The sequence below is a fragment of the Aotus nancymaae genome, unplaced genomic scaffold (genome assembly GCF_030222135.1).
Source record: "Aotus nancymaae isolate 86718 unplaced genomic scaffold, 86718_ANA_hifiasm-v0.15.2.pri h1tg000029l, whole genome shotgun sequence".
In the NCBI taxonomy this organism is placed as follows: Eukaryota; Metazoa; Chordata; class Mammalia; order Primates; family Aotidae; genus Aotus; species Aotus nancymaae.
In genome coordinates this window covers 43,058,895-43,080,797 of record NW_026988442.1, presented here as the reverse complement: position 1 = coordinate 43,080,797, position 21,903 = coordinate 43,058,895, and the positions used below count along the sequence as shown (strand labels likewise).

The window sequence follows — 21,903 nt, the reverse complement described above, 5'->3', positions numbered from 1 at the left end:
ACCCTTTGTCATTTTATCTTTCTGCGGAGGACAATCTAATCAGGTTCTGGAAACAGCAACGATTCAGATTAAAGAGACGAAAATGGACTCTAGCTGTCAGCAACATTAATGTCTTCTAATCTTCATCTAAGGAAAAGATTCCCTACCCAGCCCTGAGGCCCAGGACCTGAGGGTGTGGCAGGCTCACCTCCGGTGTGAAGCGTAGTTCCCTGTGATGTGGCCGGAGCCGTCACAGCCGGGCGTGGGGCACCTGCAGAAGAATGCAGAGCTGGAACCAGAGCCCGTGAAGATGTTGAGCCCTGGCCCCGAGCCCTGGGACCCCCAGAGGAAAGCCTTCTGGGCTCAGCCCTTGAGTGGCCCATCCACATCTCCTTATCCACAGAGGAATGTCACCCACGTTCTCCCCAGCTGCCCGCTGCCAGCAACGGGGTGTCTGATGTGATGATCTCAGGGTTTCAGTACCTTCTCCCCAGTCTCCCCAGGGAGACCAGGAAGTCTAGATGAGAGCAGCCAACTGCTGCTCCAGGATGGGTGTACATGGAGACACCCAAGCTGGGCACTGGGACGGGCCGACGGGGTGCACTGCAGCCAGAGGACACGACGGGCTCCCAGCTTGGACTTCTGTAGGGTCTAGGCTGGACTAAAGGCATCAGAACATATCTGAGCCATAACTTTAAGTATGAGCGCTCCAGATCCTAAGACAGTTCATCTTCTTGGACAGGCTGGGAGCTTGCCCTCGCCGAGGGTTGCCACCACAGGCTGGTAAATGAACAGAGGCTTTCTGCACACCTGCTGCATAGCAGATGGCGCCGGCCACGCCAGGCCTGGCTATTGTGTAGCGTGACCGGAGTTCACGCAGCCGGTGGCTTACGGCAGAGAACACAAAAGTCCAACTTTATACACCCGAAAATATTTGACGACTGTATCACATAAGGTGGTAAAAAATTCCACTTTGATATTACAAGCATGGATGTCATTTTCTTCCGAATGTCCACAGAGTAGGAGGAGATGGCCTGACTCTGCGGGCAGATCCGTCCCCCATCAGGCCTGCTCTCTGCGCCTCCCCTCACGGGCATCCTGACCCTGCAGGAGCCAGGCAACAGTTCAGTGCCTGTGTCCAGATCACCTGCTACTCATGGGCACTTTGCTGCGGCGCTCCGACCCCAGGGAGGACATCCCACTTTCTGTACTGACGGCCCTTCCTCACCAGTCTTCCACCAGAACACGTGACATCTGGCCACTGGGCAGGACATCTCGCTCGGAGGAAGACAGAGCTGGGCACTGCCTGGCACCCAAAAGGCTAAGACGGCACAGCAGGGCTGGCCCCACCTCCTGCAACCTTGTCTTCGACCCCTAGGAGTTTTCTCGGGGTTCCTCCTGGGGAGTCTCGAATTCCTTCATCCTCGCCACGTGGGCCACGCATTGGATACTTTGCTGTACAGCCCAGAGAACTGAAGACGGCCTGCCTCTCCTTCCTGGGTTGGCAGCTGTTCAAATGGCCACTCAGGTGGCTAGGGTGACAGACCCACCGCGGCTCCAGGCCTCGATGGGGATAATAACAGCAGGGCAGATATTCCTGACGGCGTCTGTGAGCAAGTCTCAGGTGGGGGTGTAACTCCCTCGGGGCTGGCAGGTACTAACACTTGTGAGGCCGTTCTGCACTTCTCACTGAGGCCTGATTCAATGGCTTTTCTCGAGTCATGTCCAAGAGAGGAAAGTGCGCACATAGTCAGAGGAGCAGGGGTCCCTCCTGCAGGCTCCTTATGGCCCTGTGGACCCCCAAGGTCAGCTGCAGGAGTCACCACTCCCACCATCTGCTTCTGAGTGCCCCACCTGGGCAGAAGGGAGCACCATGTCTGAGGAGCATCTCTGCCTTGGAAATACACACCAGGTATCACCTCTCTAAGCCCCATCCCTGTGCTGTGGACAGACTCCTTGACCCTGCGCAGAGCCTGTCATGGCCTGGCAGGAATGTGGCTGCAACTCAACTCCCAGCGCAAGACGAGCTGAGTGGCCTGAGGCAGCCATGCCCTCTCAGCCCTGTGCCCAGTCCTTGACTTGGGATTCACTTAAAACACAGAAAACAGATCATCTGACTGTCTCTGCAGCCAGGTGTAGATAGGGAGGTCATGAAAGGGACCTCGTTTGCCCCAAGGCCACCCTCACCCATGGCTGCCACAAGGCTGATCAGGAGGAGCCAGTGCCTGATGCCCCCTCAAACAGGAGGTGTCAGAGAGCAAGGAGGTTGGTACATCAGGACACATGGGGTCACGACCACCATCGTCCCAAGCCCATGCAGTGGTCTGAGGGAGGAGAGGAAAGTCCGCTGGGGGAGAGTGGAGCTTCTGAAGGAACCTGGAAGCCTTGGCTGCCAGCCCAATCCCGGCGGATGCTGATGAGTGATTCATTTTCACACATGGGAGACTTTTGATCGTCATTTCTAAAGTGCGGGTTAAAGTTCTTCACAGGCTCTTCGTCTTAGAAGAGCACTAACTGTCCCAGATGGCTACGTGTCCAGGCCCGGATGGTGCCAAGCTCCTTTCCATCAGCCCTGAGCATCCACTTCGCAGGACAGAAAGGACGTTGTGACATTTGGGGCCACTGAGTGCAAGCAGCTCTCAAATTATTCAGGCCCTCAAATGGGAACACCACGGAAACTAATCATAGAAAATAAAACAGAACTGGAAAAGGAAGAAGGGATGCAAGAAAGATGGCAAGAGAAGAAGGAGGGAGAGAGGACAGTCCCAGAGGCTGCAGGACTGAGTGTTTTGTCTCTGGGTTTCTAGGACTAGACAACGTGGGTGGGGCAGAATGAATGAATAAATTAATGTGTGAATCTGCTGTGGTGATCTAAGCCTCAGAAAATGCTTATGTTGAAGCTATTAACTTCCAGAAAGGAAATCGAGATGGTGCACCCTGTCCCCATTTGTGGGAGCTGAAGGGCCAGACCAGCCTCCACAAAGGAATGGAGACAAGGCTGCCGTTGGGAGGCTCTGGTTGACCTGCAGCTTTCTGTCCGGCTCTGAGCCAGCTAAGGTCCCTAGAAGCCTTGAGCAATTTCATTTCCTCATCTTAGAGGCACCAGGCCCGGGCTCCTGTCTGGCCCCAGAATGGAATGAGCCAGGGTGTGTTGGCCTGGAATCAGGGCCCCCAACACAGAGGCCTGTGGGAGGGAGGGACACCCCTGGAGAGGGGTGACCTAAGGAGACAAGAATGGGACCCCCTTCCTCCAAGGCCTCAGCTCAATCCTGGTGCCCAGGACGAGCTCCCCATGGCTCAGGGTCACACAGGCTGTGAAGTCAACAGCTCAACTGGAAGCACGAAAACCAAAGGTGATAACAGTCCCTGACTCCGGCCCCAAGAGGACACTCATACCTGGAAACCTCTGGGTGCTTGCACCTGGCCGTGCAGGGCTGTCAAGCAGGCTAGTGTGTGCCTGCGGGGCCTGCCCTGCTCACACACTATGGGCAGGGAGGTGCAGAAGCAGAAACAGGTGGGCCCAGCGAAGGGAAGGTGTGGGCACCAGGGTTAGCAGAAGCAGCCGGAGCATTGCAGGAGGAGGGAGGGCAAGGAGCTTTCCCTTCGTCATCATTCAGCAGGAGACGCACAGCCTGGCCTGTTGAGCCACGGCAGGGCTTACATTTCTCGGCCAATTCTGGGCTTTTCCCAAATCTCTAGGGCAGTGGGAAAGCAGGCCCAGGCAGCCCTGTCGGGGGTCTTCAGGAGAGGCTGGAGGATGGGGGATGGGGCAAGAGCAGCGCAGGAGCCCCCAGCGGAAAGGCAAACAGAGGAGCTCAGAGCAGGGGGACACAGACAGAGCAGCCCCAGCCAAGCAGAATCAGCCCCTCCACGGCCCTGCCCCTCTGCCCGTCTCAGGAGAGCTGGGGCTAGCTGAGGCTTGGCACCTTGGAGAAGGCTGATTTTGGCAGGAGCCTCACGGAAGGAGAGCAAAGCGAGGTGCCGCCCAAGAGACAGGAGGTCAGGGAGCGCAAACATACTTGAGGTCAGCAGAGTGAGCAGCCATGAGGTTTCTGAGGCTCTTGTCAGCAAGAGGGCAACCAGAGAGGCTGAAAGAGAAGAGATGGGATACTGGGGTAAGCCAAAGAGGGGGAGCAGAGGAGGACAGAAGGAAGACCCACCACGAGGCACCCAGGCCAGGCCAGACCCGAGCGGAAGACAAACCTGCGGTGGGAGGCGTAGTTCCCAGTGATGTGGCCACTGCCGTCACAGCCCGGGGTGGGGCAGCTGGACAAAGGAAAAAGAGCGTCAGACCAGAGAGTGGTGCGCACCTGCCGGCCTGGCCCCAGGCCGAGCCTGCTCTGGTAGGGCGACTGGGGCCCACTCCCGGCTCACCCACAAGCTAAGCATCCTCCTCCTGCCCTCCGTCCTTGAGGCACAGCCCATGCCTCTCAGACTAGAAGTTTCTTCCACACAACTTAACTCAGACGAAAAGATAACCAAAGTCGAGCTTAAAGTTAGGATGGCTCCGATGCACACGTGCTGTGTGCACACAGGTACACGCCCAAGAATATCGTGGCCGGGAGCTTCTTCCCTTTTCCAGGCCCTGAAGCAGCAAGGCCTTCCCTGGGTCCAGCCAGTCCCAGGAGGACAAGCCACAGTGTGAGGATACAAGTGAGGTTCCAGGTAGGGAGAAGAGAGACCCCAGAAATGGACGCTGAGCACATGTGAGAGCTGGATCACCTGTGTGGCACGTGCCGGGCACAGCCTCTGACAATCCCCTAGAGAGGTGGCTGGCAATGAAGGTTGACCAGAAGGTCACTGACGTCTGACTTACATCCATCAGCAACTCTGTCTGTTCCAACCCCGTGAGGACCAGCTCAGACACGCAGCATCAGGGCCAGCCAGGCTGACAGAGACAAGTGTGGCAAGTCCTAAGGCCTTGGCATGGAGCCCAGGGCAGAACATGCCGAGCTGCGGCCTCAGGGAGAGGGCCGGGCCCCCGGTCGCCCCGAGGGCTTCCTGTGAAGCTTTCTGCTGAACTCCACTCTCTCCCTGCTCTGCTCTGTCCTGCTTGGTGAGCTTGGCCAGGGGATTTCTTTGTTCTTAATCACTTTTAGAAGATTGCAGTAAAGCCCGGCACAGAGCAAAGGTGTTGGGAAGCCTCCGACTCCCCTGGCTCCTGTCGCAGGCTGCCTGACTCAGGGTGGTCAGGACGTGTCGGGGGAAGGTTGAGCAGACCCTGCCACCATGGGTTGGGACCAGGGCCTGTTCCTCCCCAGGCCACAGAGGGTCTCCTAGGAGTCGTCTCAGCCAAAGCAGAGACTTACGTGAGCAGCTCCTTCTTTATGTCCTTGGAGAGAAACTTCAGCTTAAAGTTGGTCAGGGTGACTTCCCCCGGATACTTCCGCTCCTCAAAATTCTCTTCCGACACTTCCTGGTCATCTGCTTCAGAAGAAGCAAAAGAATGGGCTGCTGGCTCTGACTGCAAAAAACCAGCAGGGAGATGTTTTAACCAGCTGGCGGGGAGGCCTGGGCGCCCAACCCGGTGGGCGAGGGAGAGGGACCCTTCAGGGCAGCCTACACAGAAGCACTTCCTGGAGTCTCCTGTCTTCTGGATAAGAGAAGAAGGCGTAACTCCCCCCAGCAAAACACAGAAGACAACAGCCCTGAGGGGCTGGATTCCTCCCCGACTTCAGCCAGAGCTCCTGAGCCACCCTAGAAATGAGGAGGCCTGGTGCTGCCCAGTGTGGCAGGCTCCTGACACCCCCCTTGGCCTCGGGTATGTGGGTCCCGCCACCATGTCACTCCACAGTGTAAACATCAGCATACAGTCTCCTTCAGAGCCAGAGACGGCACTCAATAGACACTAGGCACTAAATAAGTGTTCTTGAAATGTCCTGAAGATGAGATGGCACAATGAGGGTAATAACACACAAATTATGAGGCTGGGTGCTGTGGCTCACGCCTGTAATCAGAGCACTTTGGGAGGCCAGGGCGGGCGGATCACAAGGTCAGGAGTTTGACACCAGCCTGACCAATATGGTGAAACCCCGTATCTACTAAAAATACAAAACTTAGCTGGGCGTGGTGGGGTGCGCCTGTAATCCCAGCTACTTGGGAGGCTGAAGCAAGAGAAACGCTTGAACCCAGGAGGCAGAGGTCGAGTTGAGCCGGGATCGTGCCACTGCACTCCAGCCTGGGTAACAAGGGCAAAAACTCCGTCTCAAAAAAAAAAAATACAAATTACAATAACTACAGTGATCTTGACACCACCTGGCCCGACATTCCCACCAGGGTGATGCCTTGACCACAGCAGGCACTTGATAAAAGCTTCAAACTGAATGCTGGGTATGGAGGCTCGGGGCTCTGGACACAGGTAAGCAGGGCGCAATCCCTCCCACAGAGGGGCCTGGGGCCCATGCAGTGGCAGAAAGCCAACATTCTGCAGGATGCTGTAACCAGCGCTCAAATTCCAGCCCTGACAAGTACTCACATGTGTCCCAGGCAAGTGGCTCAGGCTCTTGGGGCCCAGATGCCACACTTTCAAACTTGAGATAACAGCAGCCCTTCTTGGGTTTTTGGGGGGTCCAATGAGGAATGGCCTGCGAGGCACACAGCCCAGCACGGTAACAGTCTGGATAATAGGGGGTGGACCTTGTTGTGGGCTCCCAGGCTGCTCCTCTACAAAATGGGGTGATTGTGAGGCCCACCTGAGGGTGGGATGAGGGCCAGTGAGGAATTCTGGCTCCCACTGAGGCCGGATTATGGAGGCGGCCTGACCCAGCCCCCACCCTTCATAGGGCCCTAGCCCCACCTCCCTCATTCCTCCTTGGGGGTCTGGCCCCGCTCCTTCCACAGGGACCCCTTCCACCTCCTGAGGGGCTTGCAAGGAGGGGAAGGAGAGAGAAAGGGGCCCGCTAGTCTCACAGATGCGGCTGGTACTGCCTAGACCCTGGACTTTGCCCTTCAGGACACACATCTCCTCGGGAAAAAGCCCAGAATTCGCTTGGCTCTGAGGGCTCTTCTTTCATGTTTTAAGGAACAACTAAAAAGGGAAGGATCCCCTGCTTCCCAGACCACAGTCTCAACACCCACACCAGGTTGGTCCTGGTCTCAGGGACCTGTCACTGCCCGCCATGGAAGATCCTCAGCCCAGGAGTTCTCTCACAGGCTCAGCCCAAGGAGCCAAGTGGCTGGGCCCCTATCTGGACAGCAGCTCAGCTCTGCAGGGTGCCAGGAGGCTTGAAACCCAAGAAACCCAGGCTTTTCCCCAGTCAGCTCCTGGGATCTGAAAGATGCCCTCTCCTCCCCATGCTTCCAGAATGCCCACGTTCGTACTGGCCACCATGCTCCCCAGGGGTGAGAAGATCACCTCCTTCTCTACAGACAAGGCGACGCACAGCCCTGCTGCGAAGATCCCACCCAGAGGGTGGGCCCGAGTCCCAGCTGCTCAGAAGATGAAGGGCTCTTCATAGAAAGTGACGGCTCCCCCAGGGGCTCTGCAGGAAGCCTGAGGAGGAGCTGCCTCGAGAAGCCAATGTTACAATAGCCTCAGGCAGGGCGAGCGCCCTGCACCCACCTCCTCAGGCTCCTCCTCCCTTGGGCGGCTGGGCTTGGTGTAGTCCAGGGGCCGGTCCCACTCGTCCTGGCGGGAGGCCTGGCTGGACTGGGGGGAGGTCATGGAGCTGCTGGGGGCGCTGGTGCTGCTCTGGCGCTGAGAAGCGTCGGGAGACTTCACGCTGGGGCTGCTGCTGCAGCTGCTGCTGCTGGGAAAAGCGCTTTCTCGTTTGCGGTGTTTGTGCATGCTCAAGTCCAGGGTTCCATTTTCATCTACCTCAATATCCACAGACTGTAATTGCAAAGGTGAAGCCTGTTAGCGATTCCGGCCCCTTCCCATGTGTGCCTTCCGTACATTTTAATCAGATACACAGAGTCCAGAACGCCGATTCCCATATAAGGAAACACAACGACAAGAATAGACAGGCAGTGAGAGAAAAAGATCCAACTGCCATTTCCTTATTTCCCATGAATGTCATAAACCAAGGGAAAACTAGGTCCTCTGATCAAGGGGAAGGTGTCAGCAACCAGAAGACTCTGCGGGAAACGTGAACAGGGCGCGTGCACCACCCTCAGCTCAGAGCGAGACACACGGGAGTACGGGGCGTGCTCAACCTCACGCTCAGAGGGAAGCACGTGGAGCGTGTGCTCACCGCCCCGGTCTCCGTTCACTGGGCGCACAGGGTCCTCTGGGGGGACCCCTCCAACAACTTCTGCAGTCCTCGGGCCGTGGCCAGGAGGGAGAAAAGTAAGAATGAGGATTGCCAACTAGACGCTAGCCATTCCTAGGGACAGTTTGTGCAGGGAGCGGATAGGCCTGACTGCAATTCCACCAACTCACCTCTCCAAAGAAAGGCTCTGTGCGGATGCACTAACCTTGCTGGGCAGGTCCTGTGGCTTCGTGCTGAGGTTCTCGGGCATCTCCCAGCAGCGTGTGGAGAGGTTCAGGATGGCGGTGGCGGCCATGTGTGCGGCTTCGGCGTCGTGTGAATAGTCAAAGCCTGCAGAAGAGGATGAAGTGCTCCTCACATAACTACTGGAGGGGCTGTGCCTGGGGGAAGAGGCCTTTGGGAAAGGTTTAGCTGCAAAAAGGGAACAACACCAGGCTGACAGACAACTTGAAAAGAGGCAGCAATGCAGACAAGTCAGTGGGGAGGGGGACTTTGGGAGGGATGGGAGGGCCCAGCGCACAGCTGTCAAAGTGGGCCAGGGCCTTGGCCACCCATCCCACTCCCAGGCCTTCACACACCTCACTGCCAGCCACCCTCCTTTAGGGAACTGAGGAGACAATCTCATTTCTGGCTCAATGAAAATGTGGGCAGAAAGAGTAAGTCTCCAAGGCATCCCAGCAGCCCTGATATTTCAAACAAAAATAACTTGTCTATCAGAAACTGAAGCATTCTGTGAACAGGAAAAGTGTTCTGCCACATCACCCAAATGGGAATTTTGTCACATCATCTCAAAAGGGTGTACTCATATTCAGGCTGACTTGGTGTCCCCAGTAACTGTCGCTGCCTTAAAAAAAGTAACATCATTGCCCAAATGAGCATGACAAATGAAGGCATGGAATGTCATCTTTTCTAGTGATCGTACTGTAGCCACAAAATCACTCTCAAACACGATGTTCTCAGCAATCACGATGTCACCAGTGTATCCAGAAAGGTCTAGACACATGGAAAACCAATGGTGCGGTCCCCTCTCCATGGCACCGCTGCATTCCTGCATCCAAGCAGGCATGTGTGTGCCCAAAGGCAGGAAGTCCTCCATCCTAACGAGCAGGTTCTGTCAGAGCTAGGAAGAGAGGCTTGCGCCCCACTGGCAGCTGCATCGATCAGTACTTTTATTATTCTCTTGTAGGAAACTCGTCACTGTCGGGTTTGGGGCTGACACCATCTGCCACGAGATGCCACTCCCAATCTCATGTGGACATGCAATGCATTTCCAGGGCTAATGGGCTTATTCCACAAATTAGGGCGGTAAGTGACAAGATAAGACTGAAAGGATTGTTCTCAGAGATTTGTAGGAATGATTCTGTCAGTACAATTACCCAGAAAATTTGTTACTAATGTCACTAACAACACATTGTATCCAGTAAGTTGTCCCCACCAGGAAAGCAAGGGCTTCCTTCCGGCCAGGATACTGGCCCCGCCCAGCAGTCACCCGGCCCCGCCCAGCAGTCACCCGGCCCCGCCCAGAGGCAGCGTGGGAAATGGACACCAGCTGCACTGGGATTAAACAGGTTGCGTGAGGACAGTGGGGGCAGAGGGATCTCCCAGGGTGAGCCACGTTGGTGAAGTTGCTCTGGTCTTTGGACATACAGGCCCATAACAGATCTGGATTTCGTTTCACAAATAATTAGGAGACACATAAATGTTAACGGTGAACATGAAGGTGGCAGCGTGATTGAGATGCAGGCCCCAAGAAAGCCACCACGGTGCCCACCGAGCCAGCTAAGACCTCCAGCCTGCATCGTGGTCCCCGCATAAGAGTAGAGATTCCCTCCCCACTAGCTCCCCGAGAGGTCCCTCCTCCACTGCCCCTGAATCCTGCCCCTCCCAGGAGCAACACAGAAGAGAAACAACAGTTCTCCCCAACTTACATTGGAAGGCTTTGGGTGAGGTTTCGCTGGTCTGAATCTTTGGGGCAAGCATGCGTTTGCCAAAAACCTGAGCATCGAAACTTGCGTAGTCAAAGGTGACCTTGGAGAACTTCTCCAGCTCCTTGGCCAAGTTGGCCCTGGGCGTGGTGGGGGCCACGTTGGGCCGGTAGCTCCCATACGGAGGGACCTCGAGCTGTTTCACGAAGCACATGGGCCTGGGGTGCAGGACAGGGACGCACAGCCAGTGAGATGGGACCGGGGTTCCCATGCCGCCCTCCCCAACTCCAATCCACAGCCCAAGCGGGGGCCTCACAGCGTCTAGTGAGGAGGGAGACTCGGGGAGGCACTCCCCTGCGCTGTCGGCCACTGAAGCTGGGCAGAGTTCCACCTCCCAGGGTCAAGGGCTCTCAGAGCAGGCTGTGAAGAATCGCCTACGGCGTGGAAGCAGCAGGACCCTCGGATGATCAATGGCCTGTTCTGCTGATGGCATCAGCTAGAGGTGGGAGGACCTAAGGCTTTCCCCAAACTTAGGAGAGCAGGTTTCAAAGGGCTCAGCTACAACTGGAGTGAGGACTGGGCGGGAGACACATGTAGCGAAGCCCAGGCCAGCAGCAAGCCCCTCCAGGCAGAATAACCTAGAACTCCCCAGCAAGGAGGAAGTTGAGGAATCTGGAGGAGGCAACCACTGGACTGAGGAGCCGTCAGGTGCGTTTCTGAGGAGTGGCCTCAGGGCCAGGCCTGACCCTTCTTCACCCAGCCAGGGACTCAGCCCTCAGCTCTCCTCTTCTTAAAGCCGTGTTGACGTGGACCCTCAAGGAACAGCCATGAAAAGGCTACTACAAGCACTCAGTTCATGGCCACTGACGCTCTTGGAAGACTTCAGGATTTTACAAGCACAAAAGATGGCATGAAGAAACTGGCCCAGAAGGCACAGGAGGCGGGAGGACTGGTGGTAGATGGTGGTGACCGCACGGGCACAGAGGGGCTTCTGAACCTGGCAGCTCAGAGGAGCAGAGGTCCCGGCAAGCAGTCATGGCTTTCTTGGTTCCTGTCTGGACCAAGCAATGACTTCCATCTGGAAAGTGTGCAATCTAACAGCGGCAGCCTCCAAGGTTCTGGGTGCCACGAGAACTTAAGTGTGGACTAAGAACACAGCCCAGCACAGAGGACCTCCGGGCCAGCCCTGCAACCATGGCCAGCTGTGATGGGCCTGGGAAAACCGAACACTACCAGGAATGTGCGTGTTCTCCTTCTCTAGCAAGGGTGGGAGCCCCGGCATGGACCCTGGCCTTGGTGGCAGATAGAAAAGTTGCTAAGAGTGAGGCCAGGAGGGAAAAAACGAACTTTAAACTTAACACTGGGTCAGGTGCGGTGGCTTCTGTCTATAATACAAGCATTTTGTGAGGCCGAGACAGGTCTCTACAAAAAACGGTAACATAACAGCCAGGCATGGTGGTCCATCTGTATTCCCAGCTACTCGGCAGGCTGAGGTGAGAGGATGACTTGAGACCGGGAGTTTGAGGTTACATCGAGTTATGACTGGCACCACTGACTCCAGCCTGGGCAACAGAGTAAGACTCTATCACTAAAAATTATAATAATAAACTTAACGCTGGTACCACTTTTGATGGCTTCCTTGTCCAAGGCCTCCGTCAGAATCTGCAGACTTATTGTCTGCAATGCCAGCAAAGCTTTGCAAAGCCTGTTCTCACACCCAAAGTTCGACACCAGAAATGTGGGCCAGGTGGAATCAGCAGAGCCTAATGGGAGGGCTCCTCCACCCCAGCTGCAATCCCAGTGTTCAGTGAGTGCTCACCACGGGCTGAGGGCGGCAGGGAGGGGCTTGAGCCTCACGAGCAACTCCGTGTGTTCTCCTGCTCTTGTAAGTGAACAAACTGAGGTCCGAGTCTCCAAGGTTGTAGCCTGTTTGACACCCCTCCCTGGCCTCACCTGGCCTCACACAGGGGCCAAATCTGTGGTCTGACATTTTATCGGTGATTTAGATCAAAGAGGGAAAGGATCGAATTAGCAACTGACAAGAAGCTGGAGGGAACAGCAGACAAGATAGAAAAAGCAGCTTCAAACCACAGTGAGGGCCAGCTGCTGGAAAGCAGCCTGCTGGGACCCGCAGGGCTGAAGGTGCCCCATGGGTGGGATGGCAAGTGTGCCCGTACAGCAGGAAGGCAGTCTCTGCCCTCCACCCAGAGATCACATGTGGGAATTGCACCTTCAGAGGAACCCTCTGGAGCAGGCCAGGGAAGGGCCTGGGTCTGACACAGCCAAGGGTCAGTAGCCAAGGTCATCTGCTGGAGCTTTGCCAATTATGTGCCAGGGAGGGGCCGGGGCAGGTGGGCCCTAAAACGAGGCGGACGGTGGAAGGGGCTACGCAGTCATTCACACTCACCCCAGCTGGGGTCTCCCACACTCTGGTTTGGTGAAACAGACATGGAACAGGGGCCTGAGAACTGGGGAGGAGGAGCGGTGTAAGAGTTCTAGTTCCTCAGGGAAGCGGGGAGCAGGGTGTCTGCTGGGTGAGGACAGCAGGTCAAAGGAGCAGGTGGAAGGGTCCTCTTTGACACTGAGTACCTCAGGCCCAAGGACTCAGAGGGGACACTTTGAAGCCAGGCAGGCTGGGCAGGGTGGCCTTGGGCAAGTCTCTGAGCCTCTGGCACTTACTTCTTAGAGTCACATGGAAGGAGGGGACACTAATCGGACACATTCTGAATGGTCCTTAGTGATGAGAGCCAAATATACACGTGCACACATGCGCGGACTTGCACGCACATGTAAACATACTCGCACATATGCAAACACAAACAGGCATGTGAACATGGACACACACGCTCCCACATGCTCACACACGCTCACACACGCTCACACACGCTCACACACGCCTACTGCTATCTCAGAACCTCCGGGGCCACAGAGCACTCTGGGAGCACGGCCTGCACCTGCCCCTCTTCCTTGACTTGGGGTCTATCTCTGGGGTCGGGGAGGGAGAGGCAGGACAACCAGGGATTTGTGGTTCATGGTGCTTCTTGGACGGCCATGGTCCTTGGCTGGTGCAGTCGGCTCTCTCCAGACAGGACCAGCATCTCCACAAATGAATCCCCAAGTAGCCTTAAGTGGGTACCTCAGACGACTCTGAGGAGGCAGAGCGCCACGTCCAAGGCAGAGGCAGCTGAGCAGCAGTTTGTGCTTTGGCTGAGGCACTGGTGAACGTGGCAGACGTGAGACTCTGTCCTGTGTGCCCCTAAAACTGCCCCGCAGTTCAGTTCCCGGGGGGCCTGGGGCATGCACACACTCACATGCACATATATCCTGGGGGAGACTGAGGAGCCCCCTGCAGGCATTTGGGAGGCAGCTCTTCAGTTCTGTGGCTCATCTCACTCACCTGAGGATCCGATCAGAATTGGAGCTATTCTTGGAAGGATCTCCTGGCTGCGGCTGCTGCTTCTCATGGGATTTGGCTAATTTTTCGGCGGCAGCGATGGGACACCCAGACAAACTAGAGGAAGGAAAAGGAGGGGTGTCTGAGCCTTGCCCTCCACACCTGTCCTGTCCTGGGAGTCTCTGTGTGTGTTGCTGTCTCACAGCAAGGTTATTCAGATGTGAGAACTCCAGGTGTGCAAGAAGCCCAGGGAATAATCCTGTCTTTCTGCAGGACGGGGCTTTTCTCTCTGGCTCTGCCCTTGAGCCCTCAAAGTACAAGCTGCCCAGTCAGTTTCTGTTTTGGAACATTCTATGCCTATGACACACAAAGATGAAATATATCCTAAAGGCCTTGAAAGCTCTGGGCAAAGATGCCTCCTCTGCATGGGTCTGGGTGACAGGCTTGCCCCTCACCCACTTCCTCTCCCTTCCCAGCTTCCAGGGTGGGATTCTGCAGCCATCTCTGGCTCCTGTTCCATTAGCTGCCCCAGGGCAGCCCAGGGCCCCACTTGGACCACGACGTGGGCACTGACCCTGGAAGACTCACGCCCAGGAAAGTGCTCAGTCTAAGACATGAGGCGGCAGCTTCATCTGTCAGAATTAAGCCGACTGTGAGCTCCAGCGCCAGTCCCTCAGCCAGCCCGGGGAGGTGACGTAATGGGGACTTGGCCTCTTTTCAAATGAAGTGACCTCAAAAGCTCTGGCAGTCCTTTCAGCTGAGCATATGCCTGCTGGGGCAAAGGCATACCCCACTAAGACCACGGCTACCCGTGGCACTCTGGGTAAGGCTGGGGGAGTAGTCCCGCGTCACCACAGAAGACCAGCCAACGACTCTACCTCGAGGGTGGTCTGGAAGCTGCACGTCCACCTGGGCCTCAGAACTCCCACAAGCAGCCCAGAGCACAGCCCCAGCCCGCCGAGGTCACTGCTGTGTCTGTGCTTTCCACTCGTGAGCAAGAGCCAGTGGACAGAGGTTTTCTGAATGTGGCCAGGACACAAAGCATTCACCAGGCTCTCCACGTGGCACTGCACCTCTCTCCACAGAGGGCGCATGTCACTCCTGGGCAGGCCGCCCCCTGCTCTCTTGGGACCCCAGCTCACAGGGTGTGGGCAGCAGCACCCCGGGTGACTGTGCCTCCAGCTGCCGCTCTGCCACGGCAAGGCCCCTCACATCCCAGGTGTGCCCCAACCTTATACCCACTCCTCAGGGCAGCAACACACAGGGAGCTACCTGGCAGGCCAGATCCCCATCCCACGTCATGGCTCAATGCCCAGGCAGAGACACACAGGCCCAACCCAGGTGCCCTACCACACAGGGGCCCCACCACGGCCCCACATGGCCCACTGTGGCCCGGCTCAGTCCAAGTACCTTCTGTGCGTGTTGCGGTTGCTGTTCACGTGACCCTGGCCCGTGCAGCCAGGAGTGGGGCACTTCAGCACGTTCTCATGCATGGCTAAGACTGAAAGAGAACCGGGGGGAGGGAGCCAAGGTTGTCAGAGAATCTGGGGAGCACCAGCTCTGCGTGTGTGGAGCTTGGGCCGAGAAGGACGCAGGAGCCCTGTTTAAAGGCTGCTGCTCAGTAGGCAGTTGGGGAACACAGCAATTTAGGGCAGCAACACAGGGCAGCTCCAGCCCCCAAGAGCCTGCAGACATGCACCCCCCACACCACTGTGCTCCCTCCCTCCTGTGGCAGAAACCAGATTCAGCTTTTAAATCTCTCATTCTGTGGTCTGCTCCTTTAAATTTAATTTTCACAATTACCGCTTCTAGCCTAAAACTAAGAACAAGTATTTGCTTCTAAGCTTTCAGAGCACAGAGGCTGCTGCAAGAACTCTACCTTCCCCACTAGCCTGTCCCTCCCATCGATCTGGGACTGTGACCCGGGTTGCAGGGCCCCAGCCTCAGAGGGCTCAAGTTTGTGGGCAGCAGGGGGTGTTGTGGGGGGGACATAAGGATGAGCATCTGGACAAACCAAAGGGACAGGTTATGGCCCGGGGCGGCCACACCTCCCACAGACACCACCCAAACACCACAGAGGCAGCCTTAGCTTCACGGTTAGGGCTAACGCCGCACAGGGCTACTCACTCTCTGGGGGGATCCTATCCTTGTGGGGACAGCCAGAAAGGCTGCGGTGGTGAGGGTACAAGCCAGTAACATGGCCGGTGCCATCACAGCCCGGCGTTGGACACTTGATCTCACGCTTCTCAGCTCTTGGTGGATCTAAAACACACAAGTTGCATCGGTTAGAGCCGGGAAGCTGGGTGCTGAGCAGGGAGGGGCAGGGGTAGCTCGTGAACCGTCTCTCTGGCTGTCCAAACAGAAGGGAAGCAAGACTGCCGGTGAGCTTGAACAAGGACTGGGGCTGGGCAGTGAGGTGACCCTGAAGAGACCGCCCTGACTATCCCAAATAACAGGATGTGTGGTGTTCTAAGGAGAGCAACCCAGAGGGCAGCTGCAGGCCTCTTTCCTCTCTCCTCTGACAGTGCGGGGGCCGCGAGTGTCAGCCTTCTGCCTGGAGAGGTCAAGGCGTTTGACAATATTCCTGCCAGGAGATGTCCTGGGATTTGCAAAAAGAGGACAAAGGTGTTCAGTAACTCACCCGACGCTGCATGACTAACGTACACCTGGGAGAAGCTTAAACCCAAATCTCAGTTATTGACTCCGTCTAGCCCTGCAAGCCCAGGCCGGTCGCTGCAGCGTGTAGGGACCAGCGGGAACAGAGAGGACCCTCAGAGCAGAGCTGACGTCTCAGTGAAACACCTTCCAGATGCGCTGTCCCCTTTGGGAGGGTACAGAGGTCACAGAGCCCCCACCCCAGAGGGGAGGCCCCGGCAGTGGGCTCCAAAGGGAAGGAGCCCTTGCTCTGCTGCCCCAAATTCAAGGGAGCAGGAAGTCAGACTTCCACCCATGTGGACAGGCAGGGGTGTCCTGAGGGGATTCCAATCCGTGCCCAACGCCTGTCTCCTGGGCTTGCCACCCTGTCCCCAGCCTCTGTCCAGAGTTCTCGCTGCAGCTGTGTCATCGGTCTTCAGAGCCAGTCCCACTCTCTATCCCACCACACATTCACGTTGCGCAAACACAGCCCAACTCAGCTCTGCCTGGTGTTCTCAGCCTGGCCACCTGTGTCCCTTTGGGTCCAAGCACTGAAAATCTATTCCTGAAGGCAGGAAACTTGCCGGGCCCCCCTGTGTCTGCCCCACAGGTCTGAGACCCTCAAACACCTGGGCCTAGGGCTGTCACCTGCTGTTCACGTATCCCACAGAATTCTGCCCTGAGCTGTGCGACCCAAGCCAGTAACCACGCCGGGCCCGTGCCACCTGCCCCTAAGTCTCACCTGCAGCCTGTGTCTCCTCGTGCCCATGGCCACACAAGGCCACAGCATGACAGTGCTGACCTAAATCTGGGTCCCCAAAGAGCCGTCCCGCAGTCTGTGTTGCCCCGAAGGGTCTCCCCTCAAGGACGTCCTTGGGTCCGTCTCAGCCTGAAACCACGTCTCTTATGCATGGGGGTTCCCAGAAAATACACCCTCATGTCTCCGCTGGCCTGGCTGTCACGCCCCGTGAGTTACATCTCACTCGAGTCTGTCTCTCCGATGACCCCAGTGCACCTTCCCGGGGTTGGCCCCAAGTCTGCGTCTCCTCCATTTTTGGGTTCTGGCTCCAGCACCGGAGTCCTCTCCCAGCCCGGTTCTCTCTCCTTATCTGCTCGCGACCTGGTCTCAGCTAACCCTTCCAGGGGGAGGGGACTCTTGGAAGAGCACTGAGAACCCCCACTGCCCCTGTCCGCCTGGAGAAGAGATGAAGGACTAGAAGCAGGGAAAAGAGACCGAGGTCAGGGCAGCTCCAGTCTCAGGAGAGCAGAGGCCAGGTGCCCACGTGCAGGAGGCCCCCTGCACCAGTCCAAGGCCTGGCCTCCCTGGCATGGCTCATCAAGGGAGCAGCCCCTGGCCAGCCCTGAACCCCGCACCCCCGGCCCCTGTCCCAAGGAGGGATCTGAGATGGGCAGGCTTCAGAGCAGAGCTGGCCTGTTGTCCAGACCCTGACACCCCAGTAACAATGAAGGCCACGACCATTGACTCAGAATCCATCCTCAGACCTCAGCACTCCAAGCTCCCAGCTGCTCCCCAACCATGTCAGCCCAGCCCCAGGCCACTCCCAGCAGCCCTCCTTGTCTATCCTTACCCCAACATCAGGCACTCGGTACGGCCGGGGATGCCTCCCCATGCCCTGCATGCTTTAGGGCCAAATCAGAGGCGGATGCAGAGCGAGCGGCAGTCTGCTCCCGCTGAGGAGCAAGGGGACCCCTCACATTGGCCTGCAGGTCCCCACCCAACAAGAGGGTCAGGATGACCCAGCATGGCTGTCGCAAACAGCAGGCTCTGTCATAGCACAACCCCTGCCACAAGTGCGTGTCAGGGTGGAAGGGACAGGACAGTCCCCACCCTCTCAGGACAGCAGATGCTGCTGTGACCAGTCGCTGTGTTGGATCACTGTCTCTCCCACCTGGTTCTTTCTCACACATCTCAGCTCTGCATCTCTCTCCGGACGGCTTAGCAGTGTAGGAGCCCATCTGCTCAGGATCTGACCACAGTCTGTGTTATGCATTTGTCCCTTTGTCTGCTTTTCTGCCTTCCCCCAGTCCCCTGTCCTCTCAGCCTGCATCTGCACACCTGGGGCGGGGTGAAAGGATGAGTGTGCGGGACCAGGCCACCCGTGACCCCTACCTTTACTGTAGAAGCTCTTCCGCACGGTGTCCAGGGGCTTTGCCGCCTTCACTGGCTCTCCCAGGCCCAGCTGGCCCCGCTCGGCAGGCGGGCAGCCCGGCTCACAGACTGTGCGCACCTGCTCAGCCTTCAGAGCGATGGCCTGCTCCAGGAGGCCCAGGTTTCCCCGGGTCATCATGTCATGCATTTCCGACTCGTCGGTGACTGTTGACTTCTGGGAGTGGGTGTCCTCGTCCTTGCCATCATCTGAGCGGACCTCCACGATAACAGAGAACTCAGGCTTGGGACTGGGTGATTCTGGGCCCCGGAGCTCAGGGGCCTTCTGGGCAGAGATGTGGGAGGCGTCCTCCTGAAAGATCACATCAGGGGCTGCCTCCTCTTCCTCCTCTTCCTCCTCCTCCTCCTCTTCCTCCTCCTCCTCTTCCTCCTCCTCCTCCTCTTCCTCCTCCTCCTCTTCCTCCTCCTCCTCTTCCTCTTCCTCTTCGTCATCCTCCTCCTCCTCTTCCTCCTCCTCCTCCTCCTCATCCTCTTCCTCGTGACTCAGGATGCCTTTCTGCTTGCTGGACTCCTCACTGGCTACATCCTCCAGGGACTGGGGACACAGGTCCTGGGAACGCTCGCTGGCAACTTCGACGACCTCCTCGGCATCCTCTGGCTGGATGAAGAGGCCCTTTTCACCCTCCACGCTGGCAGCTCCCTCTGTGGCCTCCTGAAGCAGGTGCACGATGCCAGGACCCGGCTTCGCTGCCTGGCCCAAGTCTTCTTCCACCAGGGTCTCTTCAGCAACTTGGCCCAAGTTCAGGAGAGAAGCTGCGATGATTCCCTGGAAACCGCTATAGCTGCCCTTGGAGGAGCCAGTGGGGCTGCGGATGGGCCTGGATCCAAAATGGGACTTGACGGGGCTCCTTCCTGCACAAAAGCAGAATCAACATGGGGACCAGAGGGCACGTGGGAAGCCTCATGTTTCCAGCCCTCAACATGCCCTGACCTACCTCTCACTCTTTATACGGGAGCCCAGGGAAACAGGTCAGCCTCCCTCCACCTGACCCACTGCTCACTCTTTATATGGGAGCCCGGGGAAACACGAAACTCCAGAAGTGGGGGTTCAGTATGGGGGTTTCTGTCAGCCCTTCTGCCTGAATCCAGAAATCATGGTGAATATATTTTAGGAGGCAGGTCACGAACCACTGACGTGCTTTTTAAACTGAGAATGACTTTGATACTTTTTATTACTCCCATCACGTTAACTTTCCCACACCAGATAAACCTGCATTTTATACAACGGGGCTTAAACAGCAAATCCGATTTAAAATATATATATTTCACAATATAAAAGCAGTAAATAAGACCAGACGCGGTGGCTCATGCCTGTAATCCCAGCACTTTGGGAGGCTGAAGCGGGTGGATCACCTGAGGACAGGAGTTCATTACCAGCCTGGCCAACATGGCAAAACCCCGTCTCTACTAAAAATATAAAAATTAGCTGGGTGCTGTGGCAGGCACCTGTAATCCCAGTTACTCAGAAGACTGACGCAGGAGAATCACTTAAACCTGGGAGGTAGAGGTTACAGTGAACTGAGATTGCACCACTGCATTCCAGCCTGGGCCACAGAACAAGACTGTCAAAAAAAAAAAAAAAAAAAGAAAGAAAGAAAGAAAACAAAAGCAGTAAATAAACTGATATTTTTAAAGAACTTAGATTTAATTCTTTTAACCAAAATAACTAAGATGTGGCCGAACGCAGTGGCTCACACTTGTAGTCCCAGCACTTTAGGAGGCCGAGGCGGTCTGGTCACCTGAGGTCAGGTGTTTGAGACCAGCCTGGCCAACATGGAGAAACCCTGTCTCTACTAAAAATACAAAAATTAGCTAGGAGTGGCAGTGCACGCCTGTAGTCCCAGCTATTCCTTGAACCCGGGAGGAGGAGATTGCAGTAACTCAAGATCGTGCCACTGCACTCCAGCCTGGGCGACAAAGTGAGACTCCCTAAAACACAAAACAAACTACGACGTGGTAGGTGCTCACCGCACGCAAGCCCTGCAGGGTCGTCAGCAGGACTCTCGGGCCAGCACACCGTACAGTGGCGGGAACCATCCCTGCCATCCACCCACTTCGGAGGGGAAAGTCCAAGCCCAGCTGAGGCCTGAACTCCAGATGCCCTTCGTCATAAGAAAGCAGGGACATTTGCGTCTTTTCTACCTGGGGTCCAGGGATATCTTGATCCCATGGGGCAGCACGCTCACTCCAGAGCCCCACAAGGGAGCTGAGGCTGGGGACCGTCTCTGGCTCTGCTTCTAAAATCCATCTCAGACCCTTCCCCATTGCAGAAGCTTGGGGAGTGTTGGGGGGTAGCAGGGGTGGGGGTGGACCTCGGGCCTCGTCTGACCCCAGGTCTACAAACGTGCCAGGGCTCTCAGGGGTATAGACCCCTCCCTCCGGAACCCAGGGCCCAAGCGCTTACTTCACCCGCTTTCACCAAGAGCTGGGGGCCCCAACATGGCAGTCCTGGTCGACCCCACAGGAAGTGGGGGACCCATCTGCTCTCCTTCTTCCCCTCTTGGCCTCCCTGGGCACCCCATTTTCAGAGGCCCCACCTGGTCCCCAGTCACCTGAAACTCAAGCTCAGGTATTTCCTCAGCATCTGCCTGTGAGCGCCCCAGGGGGAAGCAGACCCCTCACCCCTACCCCCAGGCAGGTCTCCCAGAGGGCCCGGCCGAACAGAGAGCCAGTCTAAGACCACAGAGACACAGCCTTGTCTGTCTCTCTCCTATACATGCAGACACACCTGCCAAGACACACACACACACACACACACACAGCCCTGAGTCTGTCTGTCCTGCCTCCCTCCTGCATACACAGTGTTCGCACACAAACACACCATAGGCCCCACAAACACCATGGCAGACCTCTCTCCCAGGAAGCCCAGCACATGTTGGGACAAGACATGCCTTGTTCTCAGGACGGCTCTCTCTTGCCCTGAGTAAGCCCCTCCCCGCTCACAGGCTGCGATTCTCCAGGGCCACACTGAGCGCCCTTTATTCAGAGAAGAAAGAGCGACAAAGCACCTTCAGCTGGCTCGGGGCGATGAATCTCCTCCTGTCCTGACGTCTCAGCCTCGGCCCCCTCCAGAGTTCCTTCCGATTCATCTGAAACAGAGGCGTCCTTCACCTCAGCGTCCTCACTGCCGTCACTGTCCACACCAAAGCCCTCGTCCAGAGCCAGCTTCAGGGGGTGCGACTTCCTCTTGGACACCAGGTGCTCAGCCTCAGCGCCCTCCAGCTTCCTCTTCTTGGCCAGGGGGCAGCTCTGTAAACTGGTGGGGAGGAGTAGGCAGTGGAGAGGGCCAGGCTAGGGCCAAGAGAGGCCTCAGCCACCCCATGAGCCCCTCCCGAGCGTCCTTTCTCCCTCCTCCACAGACTCATCCAGTCCTCGCAGGGGACCCGCACAGAAAAACCAAAGTGCAGTGTGGGAGGACCGACGATCTGTCTGCCCCCACATGGCGTGCCCACGGCCACCCTGGCCTCCACGCCGGAGTGAGAGGATGCCGCCTCGTCAGCCATGGACAAAGATGGAAGGTTCTCTATCTGCAAAAGGGCCTAGAGCAAGGGACGGCTCCAGATCTACTCCTGG

General features: G+C 56.9%; 1 protein-coding gene across 12 annotated transcripts in view; it reads right to left on the bottom strand.

The window, feature by feature from the left end:
• Window positions 1-21,903, bottom strand: part of MYT1 (myelin transcription factor 1) — a 76,007-nt gene that overhangs the window by 17,978 nt on the left and 36,126 nt on the right. For 8 of the 12 annotated variants that reach the window (XR_010344573.1, XM_064382624.1, XM_064382626.1 and 5 more), the window contains 12 exons: window positions 21,339-21,586; window positions 18,274-19,182; window positions 15,636-15,770; window positions 14,919-15,009; window positions 13,512-13,625; window positions 10,118-10,332; window positions 8,395-8,600; window positions 7,541-7,810; window positions 5,289-5,443; window positions 4,183-4,245; window positions 3,999-4,067; window positions 188-250 (listed from right to left, as the gene is read on the bottom strand). Coding sequence is in view for 11 of the 12 variants with exons in the window: in XM_064382624.1 (XP_064238694.1) it covers window positions 188-250; window positions 3,999-4,067; window positions 4,183-4,245; window positions 5,289-5,443; window positions 7,541-7,810; window positions 8,395-8,600; window positions 10,118-10,332; window positions 13,512-13,625; window positions 14,919-15,009; window positions 15,636-15,770; window positions 18,274-19,182; window positions 21,339-21,586 (2,538 nt within the window). In the remaining variant the exon portion in view is untranslated. The remainder of the gene's footprint in view (window positions 1-187; window positions 251-3,998; window positions 4,068-4,182; window positions 4,246-5,288; window positions 5,444-7,540; window positions 7,811-8,394; window positions 8,601-10,117; window positions 10,333-13,511; window positions 13,626-14,918; window positions 15,010-15,635; window positions 15,771-18,273; window positions 19,183-21,338; window positions 21,587-21,903) is intronic. The other 4 variants (XM_064382630.1, XM_021672490.2, XM_064382625.1 and 1 more) reach the window with 3 other exon arrangements.